This window comes from Clytia hemisphaerica, unplaced genomic scaffold (genome assembly GCF_902728285.1).
Source record: "Clytia hemisphaerica strain Z4C2 unplaced genomic scaffold, Clytia hemisphaerica genome assembly, whole genome shotgun sequence".
NCBI lineage: Eukaryota > Metazoa > Cnidaria > Hydrozoa > Leptothecata > Clytiidae > Clytia > Clytia hemisphaerica.
Genome location: NW_027104129.1, coordinates 476,005 through 494,859, shown reverse-complemented (window position 1 = coordinate 494,859; position 18,855 = coordinate 476,005). Strand labels below are relative to the sequence as shown.

General features: G+C 35.6%; 2 protein-coding genes and 2 long non-coding RNA genes across 4 annotated transcripts in view; 3 read left to right on the top strand and 1 right to left on the bottom strand.

Annotated features, from left to right (window-relative positions):
* LOC136813642 (uncharacterized) overlaps window positions 1-18,855 on the bottom strand; it is a 319,208-nt gene that overhangs the window by 148,204 nt on the left and 152,149 nt on the right. The gene's annotated exons all lie outside the window — the stretch shown is intronic.
* On the top strand, window positions 82-977 carry LOC136813604 (uncharacterized). Its single transcript, XR_010847508.1, has 2 exons — window positions 82-184; window positions 511-977. It is a non-coding gene; the product is annotated as an uncharacterized lncRNA (long non-coding RNA).
* Window positions 7,195-9,433, top strand: LOC136813632 (uncharacterized). Its single transcript, XM_067070138.1, has 2 exons — window positions 7,195-7,283; window positions 8,141-9,433. Exons 1-2 carry the CDS (start codon window positions 7,268-7,270, stop codon window positions 8,821-8,823), a joined length of 699 nt encoding a protein of 232 aa, XP_066926239.1. The 5' UTR covers window positions 7,195-7,267; the 3' UTR covers window positions 8,824-9,433.
* Window positions 10,633-12,669, top strand: LOC136813603 (uncharacterized). Its single transcript, XM_067070101.1, has 2 exons — window positions 10,633-10,763; window positions 11,255-12,669. Exons 1-2 carry the CDS (start codon window positions 10,751-10,753, stop codon window positions 11,962-11,964), a joined length of 723 nt encoding a protein of 240 aa, XP_066926202.1. The 5' UTR covers window positions 10,633-10,750; the 3' UTR covers window positions 11,965-12,669.

Here is an 18,855-nt window from a genome sequence, read left to right as displayed (position 1 = left end):
TTACAAACCTAAAATTTGGAAAAATGTCCTGATAATTAGGGTACCAGAATTCCCAAACTTTTTCCTCGATTTTAGACCTGGCACCCCATCCTTTATCTGGCAAAGCAAGTACCGCCTGGGTAAACGATGCCTTAGAACCTTCAACGATTTATTTTAGCAATTTAGTGCATGCCTACCTTTTGAGGTAAGTTTTTTACATTATCTTAAATTTTACAAATTCTTGTTCGGCGCCGAAATTTTCATGGGGGCGTAGGATGATAACTCAATTACTCAGTTACAGTGCTCAGCGGTTTGGTATAGTACATTAGTACATAACTTTGATCCAGTATTCTGTTTAAGTTTGTTCGTTGAGTTTTAGTGCTTGATATCAAAGCACATGGGCCTACTTAATTTGGAGTTTAAGACTCCGGTACGTGTGATTTTGCCTTTGAAAACGATGCTTTTGCTTCATGTAAAAACCATGTCGCTTACTCATCCTCGTTAAATAATATGTGTGTTTTATTTTGACAGACATGTTATGGTATTTACAAATAAATGAGAGAATGACACAGGGAGCGGTGTATATCGTGGGTGAGAATGACATCATATAATTATTTTGTTACTATAATACTATTAAAAATGCCCTTTTATAGACATTGAGACATTGTATGGACAGCATATCAATTTCTCAGTGAACTGTTGGGAGGAAGACGGCAATAAGAACTATTTCCTATTTTCCATGCTATTAAATAACGACTTCTACACGCTTTATAGATGAGCCTTGTATCAAATATGTAATCTGTTAAACAAACGAATTAGAAAGAACTTAACATGTATCGGCGAGGTATTAATTTCAATTGTATCATAGGTGTGTATGTAGCGATTTGTAGTATGGGCTAGTACATATGGGCTGTCCATGTAATGAGATGTCCATGTAATGAGATGATGTAATTTTTTTGTAGTACTTGGTATTTCGAAGATGTTGTTATCTCATTAAATCAGGAGAGTACTTTGTTCTGGACTTTAGGTAATAAGAAAGCCTTTTTGAGTTGTATTTTTGTGATCCTGTTTTCGATTAAACCATTACATTAGAAGTGGCAACCCAAAATGCGGCACTCGTATTCAAATAAAGGTTTGACACTGGTTGTTATTTAGTCGCACTTGGTGGTGTTATAGCAGTGCCGTAGCAACTGGGGGGGGGGGGCAATAATTTTTTCAAAAATGTTTTTTTGCAAAATGCAAAGTTCTTCTTTTTTGATTTCTTATAATTGTCACAATTGAGTGCATTTTCAAGCAATCTAGAGCCCAAATTTTCAAAATTTCTCCCCTCGGGCCAAACCATGGTTGACCCTCTCGGTGTCACTAAACTTCAGCCTCCCCCAATATGGAAATACTTCCTACGGCACTGTTATAGTATATGTAATCATTATTTTTAATCAATGTTTATTTTCTCTAAGGGCGTTAAGGGTAATTAAAAATGGTGCCATAATTACAGACAAATTGAATTTGAAATTGCTGATCAGTTGTAATCATGACTACACAGTGATTATACAGTTTCATTTTTTTCTTATTCAAACTTTGGGATGATGAGCGATATTTCTTGAGGTTTGTCGAAGTTTGATACGCACATGATGAATTACATGTTAGACTAGTTTGACTTTCGATAGAAGTATCAGTTAATGAAATGTGAATTTACTCTTATGGATTTGGGCGTTGCTCTTTGAGGTGATCTTACAAAACGATGCCTTTACTTTAAAGAGAACAGGGTATACCGTGTTTATATTTCATTGACCACACGAACGTAAATTTTTGATGTGAGAAAATTATGTTTTGTCTAGTTTTGACCACTGGTTACTGTAATATATTTCAATAGTTACTGTGATGTTTTGACTTGGGTTATTTTTTACTTTCAAAGTCATTGAAATTCAAAATATGACATATCAAGGTCATACCCAGGGCCGTTATAAAGTCACCAAGGGATTGATATGATGCTATGCCAGGGTAAATTACATGTCTAGCGTACAAGTATCTCTCCACAGTTAAAATTTTCTTTCTAGTAAAAACTTCATTCATTATGACTTTCATTGATGGTTGGTGAATTTGAGCGCTTATTGTCACAAAATTTGAATTCGATGCTTTCGTAATACCAGAAATTGTATGCAAAATCTATTTTAAAGACATTTCAATCTTTTAATGATGACAGCAGGATGTCAAGATGTGTCGACGATGTCTTAAATTTTGCGAAATGAATTAGCGGAGATGAAAAACGAGATCTCGATGCTTCAAATACTAAAATCAAAACCGCGACAAAACATAAATAAGTTGACTTTAGGAAGCTCTTAAAAGAAGCCTTTTATACCATGTGAAGATTTCCGTATCTATTTCCAAAGTAGTGAATTTCAATCATTGACGTTTATTTGTTTGTTTAATATGTGGTTGACCCCTAATTTATCATTGTGCTGTTTTTGAGTTACGGCGAACCGAATCAGTTTTGCATTTATTTGGCATGCTATTTCTCTTACATCATTTCGTGGTGATACTTCAAGGGTTTGTTACTTTTTAGTCTCTAGGTTAGCAAATCTATCTCTACGGATGCGCTATGTTTTGTGATGTTTTAGTTTCTAAAGATAGACAGTTTCTCTCGGATAATTCTGTTTGCTATCAAAATAGCTGAATTCTCAAATTTGAAGTCAAAATAGATAGTTCTTTCTGATAGTTTTTCTGATAAAATTCAGATCAACGATGCCCCTAAAGGCAAATACTAGTATGATACAACTTTGATCTTGCTTTGACGGTTTTGTATAAATTTTATTTGGTCATCGTAATTCTTTGCTATCTTTTTGGGCTTTGTAGTATGATATGGTCAATTATTCGTCGATTCCATGACGTTAATATTGAATTTGATTTTTCTTTCTCTTTGACTTGAATTCGGATACGTCTCCGATACGATCGCTTTTTATCGCTTTACTACAAATTATTTATACACTTCACCATAGAGGAACGTTTTTTTTTTGAGTATTTAAAATTTCCGTACAAGAAATGATTATTGATTAGTCTGAAAGGAATCTTTGATTACTCTTTAAGGATCAACCTTATGTAAGCAGTGTACCAAAATAAGATGTTTTTTCGAGTTATCTTTTTCTCGTTCCATAGGATTTTTCCTAAATTTACAATTCATTAGAATAAATGTGGATACGTCGTTGATTCACTAGCTTACAGATCTCAGCAGTCTGTCAGTAGGATGCAGTAGTTACACCCCTGTGTCACAGACCCGCTTGTTACCCTAGTCCCCACTGGAAAATTCCGCCAAAATTCCCGTCCCCGTTGGAAAAAATACCCTGAAATTTCAACCCAACTGGGAAGATTTATCCCCCATCCGAAATTCAATGGAAGAAATTGCATTTCAAAACCATCCTCACTGGGCATTTTAAGCTTGGAACAATATACGTCACATCCCCATTGGGATTTCGAAAGAAAATTTTATCACTACTGTGAGCAAAAGTTTCACCTGGGCTGTGAGAAAAGGGTGCCTAGTTAGTCATGTTGCCTATGAGTGGTTAAAACGTTGTTAGAAAATTTCGTTTTCGATTATTTATAACATAGTTTGTACTTAAATTCCCTCACGAGGGATTATGAACCCTGTTCCAGATGTATAGTTGAGATTGTTACACTATTTTTGTAAGACTCAGACTCAGCTGCTCTTGTTCTTATCCTGTTCTTAGTTTGGAGAAAGATTGAGGTATAATAGACTATATACCCAGTTTTTTACTACTTTGCCTCTTGATGTGCTTGCTTTTACTCCTTAAAATTCTGCTTGCATTTTGACGTTTTCGAACGTTATTGTTCTTATGATAAGAATCATTCTTGCAAAAACACGCGTCTTTTCTAGAGAGTTTTCGCCTACCGCGGCAGTTATGACAAATGTAAATATAAACAATGACGTCATTTTTAATAGATGGATAGCTGCCTGTTTACGGGAAACTGGTAACGAATGTGAACCGGTAATTAAACATGGTTGATTCAACATCCCTCTTCTAGATTGCTTTTCTTCTTATGTTAGTAGTGTGATTTACAGTATCGTCAACTCAACTCATATCATGTTGTTGTCGCTGGTTTAGCTGTGATGGTTTGGAACAATTCGTTTTCATTGGTATTTTTCGGGTAGAGGTAGTAACAATAACTTAGATACATTAGATAGATCTCTTCTTTAAAATGCTTAATCTGAATACCGTATTACTTTGAATAAACGCCGGCGCGGGTTTTTAGGAGGGGACGTTTAAAAGAAGGGAGCGTTTGTTCGAAGTAATATGGTATATAATTTTTGTAAAAGATGTAGATGATTTAGTGCAGTAGGGGATAATTTATAGCGATTTATAGTGTCCAGTACATATATTACAATCGTCAAGTAATACTGTCGTACTATTGCGTCGTGATAATTAAAGGAACGAAACAACCGGTGCGTCAATATGAACTCTTGTGGTTTGCGAACATTGAATTATATTTATTTACCTATCAACAAATGCTTCTACGTACAAAGTCCGGACCAAATAAAACTTTATTTTGTTGGTCGCTCTTAGGGAAAGAAAAGCCGTCAACACACACCGAACAAGAAAAATACGAATTTTAAATCTTTCCTTCCTTTTGAAATCTAATCCGAATGATGAGCTCTTATCGTTTGAAATATTTAGTGTCATATCGTCATCAAGACCTTTTTTTTTACATTGCTATCTAACCTTTTTTATAATCACGTAAGCTTAATCAAAAAGGTGATGTTTTTTTTACGTCCATCCAATTAGCAAGTTTGATAGTCTTATGTGCCTGAAGACTGTTTTGTATGACATGTTTGCGTGAGGTGTTGTGAATGTTTAATGACGTGAATGTTATGTTTGCGTCTCACAGTACAGGTTATGGATTATATTCACGGTGTCAGTATATATAATAACGCTTGAACTCTGTCAAAAAGATTGTTTCTGGATACCATCAACCTGGAATATTGTAGAATGATTTGGTGCAAAGGGCTAGAGTTTAGGCTGATAGATTTCTATTTCGATTTTCGATAGAGACCAATGTCTTGCAAAGTTTTGCAAAAAGATCTATCATTTTGATTATTTTGTGGTTTGAAGCGATGCGATAATTATACCCTTCTCCAAGAGGGTGAATTTTTAGGTCATGTGTGGTTTTTAAACTTTACGACTGTTGTCGCGAACTACGATATAGTAATTGATATTTCGTTCTGTTTAGCTCGAAATTTTGCCCCACCTATTTTCATCGATATTTCGTTCAAATATTTCATCATGGGAAACTATTTATGTTTGAAATATAATTTTCTATATATATTATTTTGAAACGGTTTGATCACAATCTGTCGAGTTAAGCCTCGTCTTACTTCGAATATTTTTCTTAAGCAAAGAAAAATAAAAACCATTTCCTCAAAAACCTGTGTTTCACAGGGATATCCAATTTCCCGGAGATAATTCTCAAATGGCCATGGAATTAAATTAAAAATTACATTATTTTTTGAGTTTTGTGAGTAAATTTCCATGGGCCTACCATTTTGAAAGATATACTAAGATTTACGAATAATTTTTAAGTTCAAGTCTTACATGTGACAGAGAGTTAAAATATGTTTTAAGGGTTTGATTTTGAGGGATGGTGGAGGTTCGATTGCCTTCACAATATTTTCAAAGGATATCAGAATCAAATATTCTTCCTGTGTATGACGTCAGTAATCCATGCCCACACATGCTAAACATGATTTATCTTTTGTCATCCTAGTAGACTTAGATGTTGGAGGGGGCTCGTGAAAATATTTGTTAATCTTTCTTGATTGTTTTTCAAATAAATCAATACTACAGTAGACGCTCATTGTCTCCGGGTTTCGAAGGACAATTTTTCTATATTTCCAATTTAGGTATGGTCCCTTTAGTTATTCAAAATTCATTCCAAATAACGTCTGAAACTGTATTCTGAGTAAGTCTCAATATTTTCCCAGCTGATGTGATATAGTGATAATATTATTGAGTACATACTTTTTAGACTGGTTTTATCGGATTATATTTATATCCTATCGGACATCAGGAGATTGTGGTCCGTTTTAGGAATAGTTCCACTGCGGGAGATGGGAAATTTGGAGTTTTAAGTTTGAACATAAGTGGGATTAAGCGAAATTTCGCGAAATTTTGCTTTTTTGGAAAAGGAGTAAAAATATGACGGAGCTTAATATCCTGAAACCATTTCGCTCATTTTAGAATTTAAAATGTTGATACCCGAAACATTTCCTATGAAGAAAAAACCGTTTCCTATATTCATGGATAAAAGCCAATATGGTTTACTGTATCCTAGAGACAGTTGCCAGTGGTGATAACAACTTCCTAGTTACTCTTGAAATATTGACGTCATGGGGTTAAAGTTTCGACAGTTTATCCATAATAGGTTTAATTATTTGATAAATCTTCGCCCACGATGATGTTTAATTCATTAAACTTGATGGTATACATTCCGAAAGATTTCCTACGGCAAGTCACAGCTTTTCATCAAATAATTACTTGTTCTCACTGTTGGTATTAGTTTTCAATCCTCCAAGAAAAATTTTCTTCAAAACAGCTTAATGTATGTAATATATTGTTTATTGGCAATCGATCCTTAACTGTCGATTCGGTTTTTTAGATATCTGGCTAAATCTAAAAAAATCACAATCTCAATCTTATTTCTATCACATGTCGAATCATCTTTGGCAAGGGCTAATGGCAAGTTTGAAAGAATTTGACAGAGAACTGGAACTTGTTAAATCTAGAATATGTAAATTGAACTTTTGGGCATAGAGTTTAGAGAACATGGGGAGTAAAACTCAGCAGTCCATCCAGGTCTAAAAGAAGTTTTCGTTCCTCAATTTAGTCCTTTTGGATCATTGATGGATGGCGAGATACGAATCTGTTCATTTTTCAAGCTTTGATGAGTGACCGAATCAACACTCATGTTGATTTTATTGTAGGCTGAGTGAGTGAGTGGAGAGATTTTAATGTTATTGTATACTTTACTGACTTCAATAAAATGGATTAATTTTATGTGGTCATCGTTCGCCATATTGACAAGATTATAAACGTTTAAAATGACGATTTGAAAGTTTAAAAGAAACGTGTCTCATAACGTCTGTGTTTGGTGAACGATTTTTGAAAGTTGAAATGTTAACTTAGCCTCTGATTTCGTCTTACTAATTATCCATATTTTTTGGTATTAGATAAAAAAAATCATTAACAAAGATAAGTCAAATCAACCGAAAGCAGAAAAGATGAGTTGGATTTGTGGTGAGTTTTTCAGGATGTTTCTTACTCTATTTATTCTAAATTTAGACTCTACCAATGTAAAATTTGTGATAAACGGCTCCAAGAAAATTTTTCCCATTAGCCCATTTTTATCCTATAGAAATAAGTACAATTCCAAAAAGGGATATCATATACAAAGGATTGAAAGCTTATCCTGTCAAATTAGAATTTTTATACTGTTATTCATTTCTCCATTCACACTGTACAGACTATATTCACTACTTCGATAATGTGTTCTGGGATAGTTCACTGTATACAAATCGGAAATTATCTGGGAAAAATCCCAGGTGACTGGCATAGTGATATAAATGTCTAATATCAGTGATAATAATTCCGGAAAATTGCGGGCTGAAAACATTGTATTGTCACTTTTCATTGAAAGTATGTTATAGAAAATGAAATGTGCTTTCCTGGGATATTATGACGTATAATAGACGCAAACCCCTATCATGTATATTATCCTTTTTAAGGTCTGCCCCCTTCAAAAGAAGGGGAGCGAAATTCAACGACCTCAAAAATCCTCCCGATTGATAAATTATGCAACACTTCCCAAAATATTTTCTAAAGGATCAGCATAAAATATTTCCTCTGTCGTTTCACTTTGTTAAAAGTCTTCTTTTTTACTCCCTTTTTTGATCTTCACATTCTTTGTAAAATTTCATTCATAAATTTTTATAACATGATGTCATCCCTCTCAATTATGGACCAAGAATTTCTATATAAAGATTCTTGGGGGAAAGCATATTTCAAAACATCGAACCAACAGTCACAGATCAGTCAACTTGACAAAATTTTCAATCAACTTTGAATAACTATGAATACTTCTTTGGTCATTTCAGTATTGGCATGTTTAACTATGGTACCTGGATGGTCCAGCACCATGTCAGTGTCCAATAAAGAGCTGACAGAATTGGAAACCTTGATCAAAGCCTATAAAGACATAAGTGGCAACATACAACATCGTGCCGTCAGTAATCCAGAACCCGTGATACCAAAATCAACAAACGGCAACTCGCAACTACATGAACAACAAGTCGAAGCTTCCAAAGTTGGATTAAAGATCATGGCGGCATCACACGCAAAGGCTTGTGGGACTGCAAGCCGTATAGCATTTAATGAATGCAACGAGAAGGCCAACACGAAGAACGAGGAGCAACATTGTGCTGAAACCTACGTTGATAAATATTCGCATTGTTATTTTGGTGAAACACTAACCACTGGTAGCTCAGACTTGATGCATTGTTCAGGCTCCTGTATGTGGAATTTCGATAACTGTCTGGTCAATTCAGATAAAGTTGAGATGTTCATCTGTATGAATGGCCGCGATATTTGCTCCAATAATTGTCCCTGGTCAAACGCTATTTCAAGCAACTCTAAAAGATCAGGTACTAACTGTAACAGTGTATGTGAAGGCAAGTTTGACATGTGCTTTAATTCAGCTCAAAAAGGTTCTCATATTTTCCTTTGTAATGTAAGCAGAGCTCTCTGTCGGAAACAAACGACCTGTGTGATTGATAAATAAAGAAACAACAAAAGAGAAGGTTTAAAGCTCATCATCAGTCTCCCAAAGAATTCCAGATATTGAAGATTTGTTTCCAGATCCTTCATAAAACTAAAGCAATCGATCAAATTAAATGGTAAAATTTAATAAACCTTCGAACTTTATCATCTTGATGTTTGTCCCTGAACTGGTTTGGTTGAATGTCGATATAGAACGATATCAGAATCATGGTGAAAGCTTAAGTGAAGACTTTGACAAGAACATGTTGTGAACCCCCCCCCCCCCCCCTTGTACATATTATTTCGGTGTTTTTATATTTGGTTTTTCTTTTTGTCCATTCCTTTTTACAATCCATTGCCCCGAATCAATTTTGAGATCATTTTTCTTCAGTTTCTCGATGAAGATTACAGAAGTCAGTCAAAAGATTTTCATCTATGAGATTTTATTCAGTTTCCATGAGTTTATGCTGCTCCACTTAATTTTATCCCTAAATATTTTTACTTTTTTTTAATTTTATGCTCATATTATATAGGAGAAAAAGAGTTTAATTATTTTTTATTTATATTTTTTAGAATGTAAGATTGTTACCATTTAAATATTATAACAATTAACTAATGTGCCATGAAAACTATTCAGTGATCAGCATACAATGTTCTTGTTTCACTCTGGAGAAAGATCCAAAAAAATTCGTTATGCCTTAAATTTTTTAACACATGAAGCTTAAGAAATCAATTGAATCGTGTTAAAAATGTTGGAAATATTAAACTGGGTCAGAAAGGTTTTAAGCGGATAGTTCGCCGTTTAAGTCACCCGCAAATGAACGTTGACTCGGCCTCAAAACAAATGAAAATGCCAAATGCGAAATGCGTAAGAGTCAAAAGTGTAGTAGTAGTAGTCCTCAAAACACACCCTTTAAGTGCATCCGCCCCAAAGGTCACCCATTACACTCCATCAGAAGTATACCCATGAAGTGCTTTTCAAGGGTCTCAAAAAACCTACCCTTTAGGTCGGCACATGTCGTGAATCGGACCATCCATAAACCATTATCTCGACATTATGGGGTAATTCTATTTTATTGATTCTAATTTTAAATAAGTTTTTTTTCGAACATGCTGTCGTCAGCGTTGATGGTACTCTCGGGTACCTAATAGCCGTCCCCGCTAATTAATTTTCCACCCAGGACATATTTATTCCAACCCCCGGCTATTAGGTACCCGAGAGTAAATCGATATCTTTCAACCTTCCCTGAGTTATTGGTGTACTAAATCATCTTCTAAAAGGGCTACGAACTAAAAAGTTCCAATTTAACCATCTTATGGTTCGAGAAATATACGTATTGGGAAAACGTATTTTTGTTATCATTTTGGTCTAAGTTTTTGTAAACAGAACCTCCATCCGATTCGGTTACGACCATTCTCTTTCTAAAGAATGAAATAAGTGGTTTTTGTTTCCGTTGAAATATATCAAGACACTTCTACCGCAAAGTCCGAGTTTATCTATTTAGTACATAAGGCTAATCCCGATTAATTTCTGTACAGGCGATTGACGGATTTTCTGGACCATTTTTTCTGAAATATCTGTAAATACATTTTCAAAAAATCATTCAGACTTGAGAAACCTCATCACCTCCATGTATGGATATCAAATGGAACAGCTCATTTTAGGTGTTACCGTCTATTGAAAATTGTATTTTACGCTCCTTTTCTGAAATTGTTTGTTGTCTTACTAAAGACGGATTCAAGGAGGCAAAAGTGCCCTTTTCCACTCACCAAGACAAACAACGTGGATCAAAATACTGTTCTCTAAATTTCTTTTTTTTGTCAACCGCCAAATCATTAATAACGGATGAAGTTGATCATTTCGTCAGTTTGTTTTGCGAGAGTCTCTTAACGCGGTTCCACGTTTCGAAATATTTTGGAGGAGATATTTTGATACATTTTATTGCAAGATGAAAATACAAGGTAATTTTTATGCGAATTTGTTAACGTTGTTAATTTTATAAGCCTTGGTGTTATGGCGAGTTCAGTATAACCATTTTTCAGTTCATTTATATGAGCCCTCCCCCCAGCGGTAAGTCTGATCCCTTTGAAGTCCAAATCACGCATCACGGCTCAAAAAATTTTCAAATCACGGTCACGCTTTGACCTCTGATCATGCAATCACGAAGAAAGAATTTCCAAATCACGTAAGAAAAAAAGGTCCCTATCTCGTTATCACGAAAACAAGGGCCTTTTATTATTTCAGTTGCGTTGTTCGGGTCCTAGTTTTGATTGGCAAATAAATTCGATAACCTTGAATAGGGGCAAACTACGTCGTCTAGTCTACGTTTGTGTGTGCGTCAAAACAATGACTATCACTCGACCCTCGTTAAGAAGAGAAATCTTCCGTATAGTTTATGTACTAGATACAGGAATGAGATTTATTTGTAGAATACATGTTTAATTTTTTTTAGCGTTGTTCGTTACATCGATAAGTTTGTTGCTGTTGGTTCGCCAAGCACCATGCAAACATATAACCTCAGTCTCTGAAATCGAAGATTTATTGTCCTTAGTGAAAAAAACAATCAAGTTGAAACAAAATGATGATTCCGATCCAAATTCAACTCAAAAAGAGCTCACAGCAGACGGGTGCATCAAGAAATGCCGCAATAATTACATGACAGCATTACTGGATAGTAAGACGGAAGTACAAACTCAAGGGGCTGACGTGTTCATCAAATGTTTCCCAGCCTGCTTCATTCCCAAAGATCATGGTCAAATTACAGACCCAATCAAATGTAAGCTGTCTTGTGGAACCGCATTTCATAATTGTTATTTGAAAGCTGAGAGCGTTGAATCTTTCACTTGTGTTGTTGGAAAGGATGCATGCGAGGCTGATTGCGATTCCCTGAAAGAAAGAGACGAGAAAGAAGATTCCCCGATTGATGTTTTAGATTCCCTAGAAAGGAAATACAATTCGCTGGCAAAATTGAATTCGGATAATGTATTTCTACAAAAGAAAAGGATGGTCAGCAGTGCTGGAGGATCGAATAGATGCTTTAAGAAATGCACATGGACTTTTCGACATTGTGCAAAGTCGAATGCTGTTGCATCATACAAATTCAACGTTTGTGACCGCCTACAGTCCCAATGTAATCGTCAGTGTTTCAAAGTTTTGAGTTAAACCTAAGTAAGCGCACTCAACTATCAAATTTTCCAGTTTTTTATGAAAGTGAATCACAAGTAAAAATATTATGTCATTTTGATCCTAAACGCATGAGACGTTAAAAGTGTTGTAGACTCTAATAAACAATGGTAAGCCATATAATTTACGGATTTCACATGGGAAAACAATAAAAGAGTGACTCTTGATTTCATGGAGTTTCATGGTTCCTTAAATTTCTCTTTATATGTAAATAAGTTGGGGTGAACGTAAAATGTTATCAAAATATTTTACAATTTCAATTATTCATTTCAGATTTTATTTTACAAATTTATAATATTTCTTAAACTATTTCTTAATAATAAATACAATAATAAATAAGATAAACCTAATTGTTACGCGCGAAATAAATAAACAAAATGAATACAAATTATTGGAAAGTTTTTTGGCAATTATTATTACATACCATATGGGCTGCGTCGCACACTTTACCAATATCACCCCAAGTTTTACATGTCTTATAATTATTGTTACATTCAAGTTTACATGAGACTCTCTTACTAAGGGTTGGTGTCTTTTCCACTTCCCGTCTCCTGTCCTCCACTACACTTCCTTGTTTTTGACTTGCACCGCATTGTCTCATACAAGTATCCCTACCACCCATACATAAATAGATTTCCAATTTGTTAGATTGTGTTAGGCAATTATTCATGTATCGTAAACAGGTTTTTGAACAACTTTTGCCACCGCTCGATTTTCCCGGTATGATAGAATTCCCGAAAAAGCAAACTGGGTAATTTTCGCTGTATCTTTTGTCACAGTCTACTGCCTTTTCTGAAGTCTCATTTTTACATTTTTGATAAATTTCACGGATTTTTCGGCCGCAAATTTGACTGTCTTCAGATTTGATCACGGGAAGTGTTTGTTTGTTTTTTTGTTGTAGTTTGGCGGTCTCCGTTTCGATTAGTTCTTCTTTGTAGACGTTTAGAAGAGCTTGTAGCTCGTTGATTGATTGCACAGTCATTGTGTTACAAATTCCCAACCAGGTTGTTACCAGTAAGGATAAGATGATGAAATCTAAAAAAAAAATGGCAACTTTTTAGGCGAGGTACTTTGAAAAATTATTGAAAAATGCAAGAAAGACTTCCAGTCCAATGTCTCGCTTTTGTGCCACTCCTTTGGGGCCGTCCACATAGTACGTACGCACTAAGGGGGGAGGAGGGGCCCGGGGGGGCACTCGATCTGAAAACGACCATACGTTCGACCCAAAATTTGACTTCTAAAATCGGACCCTTACAGTGCAGTGAATTTCCATGAAAAATCATACCCTTACAGTGCACTTTTTCAAAATTTCTCGCCCGTAAGGGCGAAAATTTTTGCAATTTTCCAAGAGAATGTGGAATTTTTCCTCCAAAATTGACCAATTTTGTGCCAATTTTACCAAAAAATTGGCCTTTTATCACAATTTCCTACCCTTACAGTGCAGTTCAGTGCAGTTTTGTAATTTCCTACCCTTACAGTGCACTAGCTGAACTATGAAAAACCTACCCTTAAGGGCCGAACGTCTGGTAGGTCATTTACCTTGAGTGCCCCCCCCCCGGGAGGAGGGGTCTTCTCAAAAGCGTATGCTTGCGTACAGGGGGAGGGGAGAGGTCAAAGGAAAACGTACGTACGCAAAGAAAAACTTTTCATGGCCCTTTTTTGCTTGTTTTTCTTTCGACTTTTACGCTTCTTGTTATACGCATCGAGGAAAAGAAAAAGTTTCTTAATAAACATTGAGTTTCATGTATGAAATAAAGGTCCGAACCAAGCGATTTGAATTCGAAATTTTCTTCAACCGAGGGGGGGGGGGTGATTGAAAAAGTACGTACTTACCAGGGGGTATAGCAATTTGCGTACGCTTGCGTACAGAGGGGAGGGGGTACTCGATTTTCGACATTTTAGTGCGTACGTACTATGTGGACGGCCCCTATACACTTCTATTATATTTAGAAAATTACATATATCCGAAAGTAGGCTCTATTTTCTTTAGCTGTCTACCAAGGTAGGGGAGGGCCTGCTCCTTTCCCTAGGATGTCGCCACCGACACTTGATCCGCCTCTTTACGCACATCGCGGATGCTCCGCTTTCATGTTATAGCCGCTGATGTATAAGTATTACTAAATAATTCCACTACCGTGAGGTGAGTTTTAAGCGGATCGATGTTTCACTCAATTTTTTAATAATGTTAGCGCTATATTCGGACCTGCTGTATAAGAGACGGCTTTAAAAGGGCCGTTAGGACCAACAAAATATCACAAATCTTTACATGAACTGACAAAATCATGATAATTAATAAAATTAAAAAGATTTTTATTAAAAAGATTTTAATAAAATGTTACCTCTCAGCTTCATGGTCGTCCTTATTGCTAGTCCTCCTGACTTTTTGCTTTTGACAAGACTTGAAGGTTTATGTGATTACACTGTTGACTAAACCATCCTTGATTCTGACTATCCTTTTTATAGTTGAATACTACCCACTCACAAACCACTACAGGTGGTCTACTTCCTATTTTTCTTTAAGGTATTTCGTCCCTTACATAAGCATTGATCACTAAAGAAAGGTGAATAATGAAAGGAGGGACTTTCAGCCGTATTAAAGTAACCCTAATTCGTTACCAGATCTCCATTTTAAATGTCAGGGGAATGGAACTAGATTGAAATACGTCATAGGTATCACACCAAGTTTCAAAGAGTGTCTGTTTTCTTCTGGAGCGATGATATATCAATGAGCTGCTTCCCTTTCTTACAGTAATCCTTATTAACGCGTCTTAATTAACGGAAACAATTCGAACAATTATCAGTTAATCCTTAACTAAACATGCCATTCTCGTAAACATCAATTTCGATTTTTACCACTGTGGAGGAGGATCATTTCAATATACCCCAGCCTTGAAAAACAGTATTATGCACTCCTCCGCAGAATAATATCGAAGTGTTTGTTCAAATGATCGTGATTACCGAATCCATATTCAGGCAAAGCAAGCATGACGTGTTCCTGTTTCTTGCGCTATCCTACTTAGGTCTTCATAAGAAAATACTATATCGGTTTTAACTGCTGTATATTTAGACATTCCTTACACCATATATAGGTTTGGTACGCTCAAAGTTAGATACATCGGAAATACCTAAAATTTTAAGTTTAAGTGTTGTCCTTCATTTGGACCCTTTTGTATTTCAAAGTAAAGTAAACAAGCCCTATAAAAAGACAAGATCAGGATGTACGGCTAAAATGGTGACTAATATTGGTTTGGAGCAGTGCAAACTTTTTTTATACCTTTCACATTTTTCTATGGAAATCCTTCAGTTATCGGCCATTTTTAAGTATGCCTTAATTCCGCAAAAAATATTGTTAAGATGGTGTACTTTGAATTTGGACCTTAGGGTTTAAAGCAATGGATGGAATAAGGAGATACCTTATCGGCCAAAACTTAGTCGGCTCTAAGTGACTAAATTTTAAGGCCGACTAAAAATTTGGGCCAAATTAAAAGTTGATAATTAAGCTTTCCTTAGTTTCCAGTATTTTAAGCCTTCTCCTATTTTCCATCTGTTTGTAAATTTAGAAATGGCCCAAATTTTTAGTCGATCTTAATTATTAGTCGGCCTTTAGTGACTAAGTTTTGACGAGGTGACTAAAATTAGGGCCGACTAATTTTTAAGGCCGACTAAAATGAAGGCCGACTAAATTTTGGCCAATAAGGCAGCTTTGAGTCTGGAAATGAAACCACTTATTATCACGCACGACCAGCGTCGTCTACCCATTAACAACGGATTAAGTCGGCCGTTTAGTCCCATCTTTTTTATGCTTTGGAACCTTATAGAGAGTAGAAAGATTTGTCCTACCTTGTAGTAGGTATATATCTAGGTACCTTGTAGTTCTTTCTTGTCAGAGAGTTCGAGGAGAGAGTTGAGACAAAGATATGTTATGTTATATGGGATTGAGTTACAGAGAGTCTATTTCTATTGGTGATAGGCACCATTGCAATGTCTTCTTTTTTTACATCATTGACCCATAGTATAAGAAAGCCGCGGCTTTCTTATACTATGATTGACCCAACAGCTGCTTGGTTGTAATCAACAAAACTCAGTCAATACTTCACTTACAGTAAATCAGCTGTAGAATGTGTAATACTGCAATATACCAGTCTCGCCCCACTAACATTCATTCTTAAGAAGAGAAGTTTAAGTTCTTAGTGACCCGGAATAAGTAGGGTTTGCGGTATTCAGAGCTATGAACGAAGAAAACAAAAAATAAGATAGTTTTCATAGTATTTACCCTTTTGTAGTAGACATATGTATATAAACTTGTTAGTATTTTACTCGACACCGAGGCTAGGCATATTATTATTATTATTATTATTATATACCTGTAGGCAAAAACAGCCATTGAATAATTCCTGATATACCATGGCTATTATATCACGGTAGAATTTTTTTTTCAAATTTTGCTTTCAAAGTTTGAGTTTTTTTGTCGCTCTTTTTGTTATCAAAGAAATTCATTCAAATAAATCTATTGTCAATTTCATGAACAAATTTTAGGACTCAAAGTAATTAAGAAAATCATTAAAAAAGAAAAACATTCGAACGTTCGATTATGGGAGTGTTTTAAGTGAAACGTTTGACTATTGACATAACTAATTTTTTGTTTTTGCCTCTAGGTATATAATAAAACATATATTCAATAGGTTTTCGTTGGTTATTGGATTTATTAACCCTCGGTGATGTATATTCAACTCGGCTTCGCCTCGTTGAATATTACATCACCTCGGGTTAATAAATCTCAATAACCAACTTTTACCCATTGAATATCTGCTTATTATGTATTTTTCTCATGTGAATAATTCTATCTATTTTCAGTATTTTCCCCGAAGTTTGGTTTATGGTCGACCCCCGGGGGGGGGCACTCGATCTGAAAACGACCATACGTTCGGCCCAAAATTTGGCTTCTAAAATCGGACCCTTACAGTGCAGTGAATTTCCATGAAAAATCATACCCTTACAGTGCACTTTTTCAAAATTTCTGGCCCGCAAGGGCGAAAATTTTTGCAATTTTCCAAGAAAATGTGGAATTTTTCCTCCAAAATTGACCAATTTTGTGCCAATTTTACCAAAAAATTGGCCTTTTATCACAATTTCCTACCCTTACAGTGCAGTGCAGTTTTGTAATTTCCAACCCTTACAGTGCACTAGCTGAACTATGAAAAACCTACCCTTAAGGGCCGAACGTCTGGTAGGTTACTTACCTTGAGTGCCCCCCCCCCCCGGGGTCGACCATTGCGTTGATCTATATTGGCTTGAGACATTTTTAAAATTCCTTACCGAAAATTTTGTTCATTTAAAGTTTGAGTGGTCCAATATTTTCGGCGAGGTGACAAAAAGCCCTTCTATGACCTAGCTCTTAAGTAATATTTTCAACATTCTGAAGATTACAGACTCCCTTCATGGTATTAAGTTAATCCAAATCTATTTCGTAAACAAACATTTTCATTGTGGTAATCGATTTTTTAAGCAACTGCATGATAGAAGATTATCTTGTACTTTATCCACAGGGAGGAAATGTTGTTTACTATGTGCCTCAGGCCTCTCTTGTATTTACAAAATTCTGCAAATTCGTGAACCATTTGAAAAAAAGATTAAAAAGATTATAAAGCCTATAGAGCATGTAAAGGCCCACTGGATAAACTTGTCATATCTACTGATGAATTTTGGAAGCTACTTGTGTAGGTTGAAATCGCCGCTTTCACTTATTAGTATCGTTAAGTCCTCATCCTTTTCAAGTCTTGGTATGTGTTGAAAAATCATTGGTTCTAAACCCGGGGTAGGCACTTTGCCAAAATTGGGTACGGGGACGTGCCGCTGGTCAGGGTCCCTTTTTTAGGCTCTGAAGATGTCTGACATAGGGTCCCAAATTAACTGATTTTCAAAATGTTAATCTGACAGGGTTGACTTTTGGTAATTTTGGACACGTCAAGGTCCCTCACCCCGGGGTCCTAAACCATTTTATTTTGATAAATATCAACAGGCAAGTGTTGATCTTTTTCCACATCGGTTCTTTATTTAAAACCGTTGAGAATAATGGCTGACTAAGTTTGTAAAAGTTGCTGGATAGCCAGAAAATTTGTTAAGCCTTCTGCGGTATCTCTCTTGATTCATTAACGCAGATATACTTAGTTCAGGAGAGATAAAACAGCCCGCAGTGCTTATTATGTTTAAAATGATTTTTGGCACCACACCTTTTTTGTGACTTATTTTCAAAAAAAGATTCTTGACCCACGCTTTAAAAAGTAAAAGCCATACAAATCAATGCTTGGAATGACTTAACAGTATATTAAGAAAATAGTTGACTTTCAGCCAAAGTTTGTTAAAAAGCTTAGTTTGAAACCGTGCCAGAAGTCCAGTTTTCATATGAAAGTCAGTTGCTGAGACTAAAGTACCCGCTAAATAAGTCTTTATAATCTTATAAACCCCCCTGCAAAGTTTGCTTTTAAACACGTTCATAAATATAAATTGGAATGCTTTTTTTGCTAGCAATAGGTCATGGGATAAAAAAACATTGAGTGCATAAAACAGGGGTAAAGGATTTTGAGCTTTGACCTAGCGTATATGGTCAACCAAAACATCTAGGGATCGCCCTTGAGTGCTTGGTTTTGAAAGTGCTGTTCTTTTTTGCTGTTTTGGAAATCTCTTTTTCCTTTTTCAATCGGTAACTTCTATTTAGTCTTTCGGTATTTTGCCGCCTTCAAAACTCTCATACACCGCCATCCTTAACTAGACTGAGCCTTTTATGATTATCGCAGTGTGCTTAGGAAAAAATGCTAATGTAATTGGGAAGAGAATTATTCAATCGGTGATCAATTAACCTTTATTTCCAGT